Source organism: Sapajus apella, unplaced genomic scaffold (assembly GCF_009761245.1).
Source record: "Sapajus apella isolate SASKATOON/1434 unplaced genomic scaffold, GSC_monkey_1.0 scaffold8, whole genome shotgun sequence".
Lineage (NCBI taxonomy): Eukaryota > Metazoa > Chordata > Mammalia > Primates > Cebidae > Sapajus > Sapajus apella.
Window position 1 is genome coordinate 18,922,394 of NW_022436948.1, and position 12,582 is coordinate 18,934,975.

General features: G+C 37.5%; 1 protein-coding gene across 1 annotated transcript in view; it reads left to right on the forward strand.

Annotated features, from left to right (window-relative positions):
* CYYR1 (cysteine and tyrosine rich 1) overlaps positions 1-10,969 on the forward strand; it is a 109,283-nt gene extending 98,314 nt beyond the window's left edge. The window contains 1 exon segment of the mRNA XM_032277104.1: positions 8,565-10,969. Within this exon segment, the coding sequence (XP_032132995.1) occupies positions 8,565-8,698 (134 nt within the window). The 3' untranslated portion in view covers positions 8,699-10,969.
* Positions 10,970-12,582: the final 1,613 nt, after the last annotated feature.

Sequence of the window (12,582 nt, forward strand, 5' to 3'; positions counted from 1 at the left end):
TACTTAAAGTTTTAGGAAGCAACACATAATAGTATTGAATACTTTTCAAAATCTTTCATTTATGGAAATACAAAATGTGTTTATCCACACGAATTAATTAACCCTATGATAATTGAGATAACAACCCAACTTATTGTATAGTCCTATGGCCCAGAAGTCAGATAAATGCAGAGAATATAATTTAGCAAAGGTGAGAGTATACAGTGGGGAGGCCTAGAGTGAACATTATTACTCTGCACTAGGTGAAAACAACGTCATTCACCTGTCATTCCTGACCCTATGTTGGACAGTGATCTTTTAAAAGTTTTCATTCTTGCCATATTGGGTAGAATGAACAGATGGCCTCTTTAATTACAATTATTTGTTAAATTGCCCACATGAAGATAAGAATTTTCAAGTGTTACATTCTGCTGCTTTTCAGAACTTCTGTGTAGACAAAGGAAAGTGATCTTGTTAACCCTTTTTAAAAAGTAGGTTTGGGATATACACATCTGAAAGAAAATAATATAGTAAAACTATAAAAAAAGGCTAGGTAAAGATATAAAAGTCAAATGCTAACAAAAGAAAAACAAGAAATTTCAGTGCCATCAAGAAAATTGAGATTTGAGGTATATTATTGAGTCCTCTGAAGAAAAGAAAGTAGAAAGAAAGAAAGAAAGAAAGAAGGAAGGAAGGAAGGAGGGAGGGAAGGGGAGAGAGAGAAAGAAAGGAAGGAAGGAAGGAAAGAAGGGGGAGGGAGGGAAGAAAAGAAAGAAAGAAAAAGAGAGAGAGACAAAGGAAGGAAGGATAGGCAAACAATTGGAGAGGGGCATGGGGCTCTTCCTAACAGAAGAATGTCAAAGAATAAATATAGAAGGGAGTTTAGAATTGAAAAAAATTATCATTTTAAATCCATCATAAAGGAAGAGTTAGTCGAAAACCATCAACAGATGCTAAATCTAGAGGAGAATGTGCTAAAAAGGATATTTGCAGGTCTTAAAGTGTCCACCAGATTTCTTGTCAGTTATCAGGGGAAAAATCGTAACTTTCTGGTTACTAAAGTACAGATCAAGATATGCACCTTTCAGTGTGTTACTCTGATAACAACACAATTTCACATATGTAGGTTCTACCTAAAAGATCACAGCCCGAATTTCAGCATGAGAAAATAGCTGACAAACGCAAGCTGAGGCACATTCAATAAAACAACTGGCCTGTAGTCTTTCAAGTGTCTTGGAGATACTTCATTAAGCAATAAATACCCCATTTGCATCCCTGAATTCACAAATGACAGAAATCTTCTTAGTATGTGTACTGACATGAGAAGATTTTTGATTCCTCATCAAACCCTTTTAGAGATCACAAACTCATGTTCATACTAAAGAAGACTTCTGTGTGTGTATTGAATATTAAAAACAACCTTCATCTGATGTGTAACTTCCTCACACATCAAAAATTCATACTTGAAAGATTCTCTACAATAATATTGTGACTATGAAAATGGCTTCACCTTGAAGACACTGGAAGAAAACAAAATGAATACAATTAATGTGGTCAAGTCTTCACTCAGGCAAATGTGCAAATGTCTTTAGTACAAATCAGAGAATTCGAAAATGAAATGAGAAAACCTTCTTCGATGTCCTAGTAACTATACTTGCAGAATTAACGCTGCAGACAAAATTTATGAGAATGTTATATGATGAAGTAGAGCTAGCAAGTACAAAATTTTGAAGAATTTTGCTATAAAATGGGTAGAGAAAACAGACATGAAGTCAACAGGTTTCTTTTTTTTCTTTTCTTATTAAGGAAGCTAGGTGGTGGTGCCTTGTATTTTGCTATTACACCGATGGTAAAAATAAAGGGGGAAACCGATGAATATGGAAGATAGAAGGGATTGTTGAAAATTGGTGTCCTTAAGTCTAAGGAAGAAAGGAATTCGGTACACAAATAGAGGGGCTAGCTTTTGATGGGATCAGAGACAATTCATTTTGTACAACACGATCAGAGACGATTTATTATGTACTGCATATGTAAGGCACTAAGTACATACACACAGTTTCAATGAGTTGTAGACTTGATGGTCTGAGTATGGGGATGTTCCCTTTTGCTCCTGCCAATTTACTCAGTGAAATAAGAAGCAAGTCTTCTGCTGAGAGTGAAGAAAACTGAGCAGGTATTTGAAGTTAAGAAGAAAAAAGAAAGCATAAAACGGGAATCTCAGAAAACGAAGAGTATGAAATGCCTAAAGAAATGTGTAATTTCCGAACAAGGTCAAAGGCCGCCACACTTATGAAAATGGTCATTTACTTAAAATGAATCATTCAGCATGATTGTGCATTTTTCTCTAGTCACATTAAGCTCTAGATATTGATTCAGGATAACCAAAGTGTTGGGTTTAATAAGGGTTGGGATTCTGCCAGGCAATGGAGAAAGAGATTAGAACACTGACAATAGGTGCAAAAGAGTAATTTTAGTGATGACCCATAAATCAAATCTGAATAAAGAAGGACACCCTGACAGGAAAGAGGTGACATCAGTTTGAATTCCTTTAAAATTGCCATTAGTAAATTGGAAATCCAGATGAGATCCAAGATGCAGTAGAATGAGTATTCTAGAAAGAGGCGGTGGTCAGATTTATAAATTAAGATTTACAAAATAGTATTGCTATTACCAACAACAAGGGTGAAGAGACTTTTGAAGGAAAAATAGTGAAGGGACTTGAGGGGCAGGGTTAGGTGGATGTTGAAATCACAAGAATGATAAGAGAAGTTGTGGAGGAAAGAGAGACCATGGGCCAGATGTTAACTCTTCAGTGAATGAAGGTTTGGGGTAGGGCAAACCACAGATATTGATAACATGGATGGGCTGGGCGTGGTGGCTCACACCTGTAATCCCAGCACTTTGGGAGGCCGAGGTGGGTGGATCATAAGGTCAGGAGTTCAAGACCAGCCTGGCCAACATGATGAAAACCCATCTCTACTAAAGATACAAAGAATTAGCTGGGCATGGTGGTGGACACCTGTAATACCAGCTACCTGTGTGGCTGAGGCAGGAGAATTGCTTGAATCCAGGAAGCAAAGGTTGCAGTGAGCCAAGATCGCGCCATTGCACTCCAGCCTGGGTGACAGAGCGAGGCTCTGTCTCAAAAAAAATAAAAAATAAAAAAAGGAAGGAAGGAAGTAGTATAAGATCACCCCAGCTACTACGGAGGCTAAGGCAGGAAGACCGCAAGTTCAATCCTGGCCAGGGCAAAATAGCAAAGCACTTACTCCATCAAAAAAAAGGGGGGCGGAGCATGGCATATGCTTCCTTTTTTATGGCATATGTGCTACCAAAGGTTTTAAAGAGGAAGAATAGATAATAGTTTGAAAAGTGGCTGTGAAGATTATGAACAACCTTAGCACCTCCTGGTCCTATAGGTGGGCGGCTGTGGAAGAAGAATAGCTCTGCTTTGGTAGTGCTACTGAGGAAGCCATCCTATCCTGGAAAATCAGATTTTAATTAGAGTAAAAAGGTGATGTGAATGTTCCCTTCCACTCCCTGAGTTAACCATCTCGTGCATTCTTCCTGCATCTCAAAACTCAGAAATCCGTTCAGCCTTCTCACTGTCAGCAGATGACTTCTCAACAGATCTCATTTCTCAAGAAAACAGGATCAGAAGAGAACTTCATTCTGCAAGCAGGAGTCACATGGTGGAGGCAGGGAGAGAGGATGAGGTGACAGATTGTGATCCACTGAACACAGTGAAAGGGGTGGGGAAAGTTTGGAAAATTAGTACGAATCAACGTGCAAAGCTTTCCAGCATTAAGTTCTACAATAAGGAAGCCTGTCTTTCTCATGGTGACAGAGGGTTGTCAGGCTTGATGGAACTTGTCTTGATGCTATCTGAGGGGAAGGGGAACAACAGGCTCTACTCTACCGCGTATTAGGCCATTGTAGAGGATAAATGGGCAGTATTGAATTTATGTGGCTGGGGATGCAGGTAATGGAGGTCTTGCAGGAGCTGTGTGGGTCTTTATTGAAACCCTCTCTTCTGGGTGGGGTTCAGGCAAATTGTGAGTAGTGGGGTTTGGGGGAGAGAAGATGAGAAGGTTTGCAATAAGAAATTGTTATTAAATATGAGGCATGAGAGTCATCAGTTCTACCAGGTATCAAAACTACTTAAAATCAGTAATAATAAAATTGAGATCTGGTACAAAAAGATATACCTTAGTCATTTGAACAGAATGGGTAGATTAGAATTTTATATACAATAAAGGAGACATAGCAAAAGGATGTAAAACATAAGGATTATTTAGTAAGCCACATTTAGATAATTTGGCTTAACCAAAATTTAAAATTTAGAAAACATAAACTTTGATGCAAAAATATACCAAATAAAATAACAGATGTAGAGAAGCATTAAATATATAAATTTGAATGGGTAAACTCAGAAATAGGTTAGTTATGTATCAACTATCTGAAAAAGAAGACTAATTTTTAGACCGAGAAACAGCACAGAAGAGATTTTTAAATGAATAATCGTATATTTTGTTATGCATAGGTTTTAAACTTGAGTATGTCAGTAAGGTAAAAATTATATAATACACCATTTTGACAAAGAGTTTTTCTTAAAAGATGTATAATTTTGTGTACTTTTTATATTTTATCTTCATTGAAATTAAGATCCTCATTTAGAAACTATCACCAGTCCAAAGCAACAAAAAATTCACTCAATATGAATAACAGCAGACAAGATGTAAAACAGTATCAAACCTAGCTGTTATCAAAGAAATGATCAAGTAAAATAAATACCTACATTTTTCACTTAATTTACTAAAATATTAAATGATAATGTACTTATATACCCTTACAAGATGGAACAGTTCTTTTTAAAAGTAGTTTTATAATGTGTTCTAAGCAAAAAAGTGTATGTGTTATTTCAACCAGCTAATTAATTCCTGGAATTTTATTCTAAAAATATAATCAAAATAATTTTTAAAAGTCTATGTGTATATAAAGTTTACGTGATTATAAAAATATAATCAAAATAATTTAAAAGTCTTCTAATAAAAAAGAAGATATTCATCACTACATTAATTATAATAAAAAATTAACCTCAAAATAGCGAATGGTGGATGGAATAATTGTTAAATTGGGGTGACAAATTATGGATGATTTTCTTCTGTTTCCAAATTTTCTGAAATAATTGTGAAGAGTTTGGGAAAGACCCTGCATCTTCCCACCACATTAGCTTTAGAAATATTGGCCTGAGCAGGTAGAAAACATTACATTCCTTCTCTGAATTTCATGGCATTGCTAAATGTTTCAATATTGTAGACAGCTATATCAAACATTGAAGATAAATGGCCTATTTACCCTACTTAAATAGGAGATTCGAATATTAATTATGAAAGGATTTCAAAGACACCATGTCTCCAGCTGCATCCATGCAACTTTTAAGTGTGATTTGATCTATAAAAAAAGAACAGAATCTCTTATGATTAATCGGGAATTCTAAAATTGACACTTTGAAAAGTTTACTTCCAGTGAAACTTTATTATGTGCAAGAAAGAAAGATAATACGGCCCACAATTGTACAAATATTATTTCAAATGTCTTCCAGAGGCTGATATTATTTATAAAAGATATACTATTTCATCTCTTGATGGGTTGTCCTCAAACTATCACTCTTTAACATTACATTAGAACTTTATTGAAGTTCAAAGGTTATATGAATAAAAGACCACTGTCATTTTCATGTTCAACATGCAGCTGCATAAACCATAGGGATTCTTGCTGAAATGTCCTCCAGCAGTCTTTATGCAGATGGCAGAATATAAACGCTTTATTACAGACACATAAACACACGCCATGGCTTCATGACAGAGAATGATGCAGGGTCAGACTGCAGAATCTGTTGGTGTGTGCCCCTCACGTAGGAGGCAGGGAAAAGCTTTGGCAGAAAAACAACATTGAACCACATGCTTATAAGAAACAGTTCAATGGGTTTCCTGCTGCAACTTCCTATTTTCCATGGAGGCTGCAGTGTTTCATTCTTGGCTTGGATGAAGTTTATTATAAATCTCTTTGTCTCAGTGCTCCTAGATGTAATGAAGTTGAGGAGTGGGTGTAATGCAGAGGGAATGTGTGTTTAGACTCCACAGGAGTTACTCTATTTTGTTGCAAGAAACAGAGCTTGAAGTAGCCCAACCTCCAAAGGTCGGATGGAGCACCAGGGAAACTGTGTGCATCCTCCTTGATTTATTTACAGAGCTGTGTTCTCGGCTGAATGCCGTCAGCCTGCCCAGCCCACTAGAGACTTGCAAAGCTTTTGCTCCACAAAGGAGTTCTCAGGGGACATCCTATTCCATTCTGTGGCTCAGTCTTCCTCTTCTCTGCAGTGGCTCAATTCTGCTTCCTCACATCGTCCAAGTACAGGGCAATCACTAAATTGTTCAAATCATCAAGCTCCTGGTAAAGATAGGCAAACTAAAAGGATCCAGAAGAAAATTGCCTTAGTCTGTTCTCACACTGCTATAAAGACATACCTGAGTCTGGGTAACTTATGGAGAAAAGACGTTTAACTGACTCACACTACCACTGACTGTACAGGAAGCATGGCTGGGGAGGCCTCAGGAAGCTTACAATCATGGCAGAAGGTAAAGGGAAAGTAAGCACAACTTCACATGGCCAGCAGAAGAGAGAAAGAAGCGGAAAATGCTGCACACATTGAAACAACCATATCTCTTAATAAAAACTCACTCACTATCATGAGAACAGCAAGGGGGAAATCTACCTCCATGATCCAGTCACCTCCCACCAAGTCCCTCCTCCAACACTGGGAATTACAATTTGACATGACATTTGGGTGAGGACACAGAGCCAAACCATATCAAAAGCATAGTTTTTATCTGCATGTCGGTGGAAGCCCTATGTTTGTATATGTCTATTAGAAAACAGTCCAATTCTTATTGGAAAAAGTACAAATTAAGGTTGCTACAAATTGCAAAAACTGCAATTACTTTAATGGCAAAAACTGCAATTACTTTTGCAACAACCTAATAGAAGACGTTTAGAAAAGTTTGTTGAAATGTTGCTTCTTCTTTTCTGCCATTCTAATATTAAAAGCTTGCCCAATTATTTGCATTATTATGACACTAGTCTTGTGATTTACGTTACATTCACAGTAGGCAACTAAGGCATGTCAGTTTCCAAGCAGAATCAGGATCCTGATGATGATTCAACTACTGGCAAATCATCAGACTGGTTGCTGAGGTGGTTGCTCAGATGTTGCAAAATGATTCATTTCTTGGAAACATGGATAAATTTCAGCTCCAGCAGTAATTCTCTTTCAACACTAGAGATGGGGAAGATACCACTGCAAAATAGACATTTATACGTAGTCATCATGAAGTGTATTAAGAAGTAGAACAGGGGATACTAGAGGCTGGGAAGGGTAGGGAAAAGGGATGGATAGGGAGAAATTTGTTAAGGAATATAAAATTACAGCTAGATAGGAGAAATAAATTCCAGTGTTCTATATCACTGCAGGATGACTACAGTCAGAAATAATATATAGCTTCAAATAGGTAGAAGGAGGATACTAAATGTTCCCAGCATAAAGAAATGATAAATGTTTGAGACGATGGGTATAACAGTTACCCTGATCTGATCATTACATATAATATGTGTCAAAACATCACTATGTACCCCATGAATATGTACAATTATTATTTGTCAATTAAAAATAAATTTAAAATTTAAAAATTTTTTTGAAACAGTGACATATGGTACAGTAAAAAATTAAGAAACATTTTCAAATAAGATTCAGAAAAGTAAGTTCTTCATCTTCATTCCCTGACTTATTTGTCCTCCTTTTTTGTCTTCTTCTTCATATTTCTATAATGGTTCCACCACCCTCCAATTATAGGAGTCCTATACTGGGTACCCAATTCCTCAGCCCCTTCTTTCACTTTCTTCCCTCTTTCTCCACACACCCAGTCATCACCTAAAGACTTGGCTGCTAAAAGACTGTTAAGATGTCTTTCCCTTCACTTTCATGAGTCCCTTATAATCCCTCACATATGCCATTACCTTGTACCTTTTCTTTGATCTACCTCTGCCTCTGTCGACTGCTGAGAGTGGTCTTCCCAAAGCATATTCACTACCATGTTCAAAGAATCCCTGATAACTCCGTGTTATATACTGTACATCGCATTCAGAGCCCACCGTGGTGATACACCCAGATTCCTCATTGTCTTTTCCCATTCTTCCTTTTATGTACATATTGCTTGAGGTGAAGGGCTCTCCTGCTTCAATGCTTTTGCTCAACCTGAATTGTCCCTCTGCTTCTCTCTCTGCCCCTTCAGCATCATATTTCCAAGAAACGTTCTCTAAACAACCAATTCTAAACACTTTAATCCATGGTACCACGTTTTAGAGCACTTACCCTTTCATACCTATGTGGTCTCAACCTAATAAAACTAAGTTTTTGGCAGCCACAGCTTATGTCCCCTCCCAAAGTATCTAGCCTAGTGACTTCAACACAGTAGAAATGCAAATATTTGCTAACTGCCTGATGCTCTCTTCCCCTTCTTTTTCAGCAGTACCACCTCCCTATAGTTACGACCACGAGATGGAATACTGCGCAGACTTGCCTCCTCCATACTCTCCCACCCCACAGGGCTCAGCACAGCGTTCTCCACCTCCTCCTTACCCCGGAAACCCAAGGAAATAATCTATCTCCCAGAAGAGAAAATGTGCCAATCGGTGATCTTGCCTGGAATAAAATGCCTCTACTCAGAAACAAGCAGGAAAGAATTGCTCCAAGGAATACTTTTTGGGGTCAGATAATATGTCAGGTAGAATATCCCTGCGAGGAGATACAGGGTTCACGCCCTGCTCAAACCTGACCCCATCTGGAGTATTAATGTTTGGTTCCATGGAACCACATTTTCAGAGATCTTCTGATCCACCTAAGCACATTCAGAGAACAGTAATGTGATTGACAAAATATCTAATAATCATGTTGTTTAAGGGCTAGGTGAAGGAAGCTTCAGTATTGATCCTGGAAAAAAGAAGATCTAAGTAGGATGGGAGAATGGTTTGGCCTACACAAGAAAGCAACTTTATTATATGTAGCTTTGAAAGTCAGAATTGGAATTGTTCATTCTTTCATTCATCAATAAATGTATTTTGAGTGCCTAAGAACCAACTATGTGCCTAGCGCTGTTTGAGGTCCCAATGGAAGTTACAGTTTCTGGTTTTTGTATAAGAAAGAGCCATGACTAGATTGCTTTGTGAAGCTCCCTGTAGAGACCTGCTCTAGAAGGGACAATGAAATCAAATAGTAGATGGGTCCATTGGGCCTCAGAAGTTCTCCTCATCTTTTAGGTGGGTGTGAAGTGAATTTCTATCATGTCTACGAGTGAATACAACAGAAAGATTTAAATCTTATTTGTATAATTAGGGAATTAAAACAAGACCAAAAACAACTCAATAGCTGCTTGAAGCCCAGAACGCTTCAACACCAGCTACTACCACCTAAAAATCATCTGGTTTTATAGTGGATCAAAATAAAGGCTATTCCAACCACTGGGAGAAAAAAAACTGTAGCAAATTCCATAGACAGCAGATACTTCGCTTCCTGTAAAACATGAGGAACCAAACATTTCCAAAGACTTTAGGTCAGGGAGCAAAAATCTCAGACCTTGACCATGAAAATACACAACAGGCTTGCAGAAAGAAGTAAGAGAGAGAAATGAAGTTCAGATTTTCTTCCGTGGAATTCTTAAACACTATTATTTTTCTCTCCTTTGTAAAATTTTGGTAATCTATTCTCTTTAAAAAGTTAATGACAAAATTAAGATACTGACATCAAATTGTTGCATCTTAACAAGATGCAAATTTTATGAAGTGCCTACCTTTAGATGTATAAACATCTAATAAGTAATTCTAATGTAACATATTTTGCTGCAAGTGACCTTAACGTTTATATTTTTATATGAGTTGTTTCATATATTTATAAAAAGTGCATATTGAACACTGGAAATAGATGATTGGATTTTTGTGTCATTTTACAACTAAATCTAAAATGTTTAATCTAATATCATCATCAAAATTCTGTGAAATCCCAAAACAGTGCCAAGGATTTTGCTAAATGAAACAAAGGAAGTGTCTTAAGGTTTAAATTATAGTACCTGTACTTGCAGATAAGAAACTACATCATTATTATAAGTAGCATATTTTACTTTCAAATACCTATATTATAATAAAGATATTGATCTGACTGAAATATAGTCTACCTGCCAGTAAGGTCTAAAGGCTGAATTTGTTTTGAATGACTTCCTTGATTTTTAAGCACTGATGATTTTCTTATACATGAGGATGCAAAGCATTCAAGAGTTTCAGCCTGTTCTAGTGAGGGGCTTCCTGACTTACATAAAGTTTTCAGCATAATTTCAATAGTACCTATGGTTTAATTTATTTTTCTTCTGCATGTAATCAGACCCAATTATACTGCAGCTACGACTTTCTAAGTGCCAGAGTCTCTGTGATGATTCTGAGGAAGTTGAACACAAATATACCATATATTCTTTAAGAAAAATCTAAAGGAAAGACCAGCAGAAATAGTTTTATCATCACTATCAATAAACATTTATTGCATACCTCCTATGTTCAGCAAATGTTCCCCAAATAGAAGCCATTTCGGTCCACACCATCTCTCTTCTTTGAGTCGTTCATGGCCTCCCTTAAGGCATTTTACAAACCCATAAGCCTACAATAGATGAGTATTTTTACTATTTGTATTAACTGTCGCAATAGCATAAATGTACACATTGCCAGTGCAGACTTTTGGAGTTCACTGATTGTTTTCACAGATGATGCTTCTTGGGGAAAAAGAGTATAGGAAGTGAAAGCTTTGAATTATGGTTATTTAAAAACTAACATTTGCTGTGGCCAATGTCTTTATAATAAGCAATAAAATGAAAGAACCTATTATAACACAGATTGTATTTTCATTGTCTTGTGTCCATTTTTTCACTCTATTCCTGCTGACTTTGCCTCATTCTTCTGTACAGGAAACAAAGGGCTGGAGCCAGGAAGGCTTTATTTTGAATACTGTTTCCTGCCTGTGTGTTTTGAAGCAGGCCGCTTCATCTCTGAGATTCAACTTTCTGCTCTAGAAAACGTAAATAATATTATGAGTCTCATCATGTTCTACAAAAATTGGATGAATAGATGAAAAATTCTAAGAATAGTGCCTGGAACATAGAAAATGTCCAATAAATATTAGCCAAAAATAAATTAACAAAAGAACAAAATAATGAGAACAACCAATAGAACTGTGTGATCCAACACAGTAGTCATCAGCTACATATGGTCGTTTAAGTTTAAATTAATTGAAATGAAATTAAATGAAAACTTTACTTCATCTGTCTCACTAACCCTGTTGCAAATGCTGCATAGCCTCATGTGGCTAGGGGCTACCTACATTATTGGGCAGTGCTGCTCAAGAGAAATCTATGCAAAAACAGTGAGATAGCAGGAAGGCATTGAAAAAGAAACTACTCCAATCACCCCCTCCAGGAGAAACTATGGACTTTGTCAGCTAATTGTGATGTCTTTAACTTATATGTGTTGAGAGGCCATTCCCATGGAAGCCAGGCTGTAACTTGCATGAGAACCCATGAGCAATTAGAGGGTTATCTGGCCCTCTCCAGAGCCATAGGCAGGAAAACTATTGCAAGAGCTGAAGGGCTGACGATAGGAGAGAGACTTTAGACCTGATGTTAGAGCTGCTGAGACAGCCACAGCCCATTCTTAAGTCTAATCAATTCTGTAGTTGCCTACCCAGCTCCAGAAGCCACTACAGGAGCATCTGGGGATACCTGCATCTTTCTAGGTGCAGGGCTATAGGGGTAGCCTTCTGTTTTTTCATCATCTTTTCCCACCACCAAATGAAGGCAGCACTCATCATATATCCACTCTACTTCCAACTTGTCCTTGTTTAACCAAACTCATTTTCCCAGCCTTTGGCTGTAGGTGAGGTAGGGCCTGGCACACAACAAGCTATATATTAAGCTCATCAAATAGTGGAACTCTGGGTACTATTGTTTGATTTTTTTCACTTCTTTAAAACTACCTAACCCCAGAATGCCAAAGTCACATGGTCACCTTGTTAATCACCACAGAGGCATCTAAGGACTACCATATTCTCAATCAAAACCTATCTGAAATGCATAGTTTTTGTTCTCTGATTTGGGGCCCAAGCTGCATGGGATATGGCTGAACTTTGGCAAGTGCAAAACTCTTCTGGTACAACTATACTGTGTAATATGGTTCAGTTTAAACAATGTCAGGACCTCTAGTAACAGAAAGTGACATGATTAACTATAAAACAACCCACAGGCTGGGCACAGTGGCTCACACCTATAATCCCAGCACTTTGGAGGCCAAGGCAGGCAGATAACAAGGTCAAGAGATCAAGACCATCCTGGCCAACATGGTGAAACCTCGACTCAACTAAAAATACAAAACAATTAGCCGGGTGTGGTGGCACGTGCCTATAGTCCCAGCTACTCAGGAGGCTGAGACAGGAGAATCACTTGAACTCGGGAG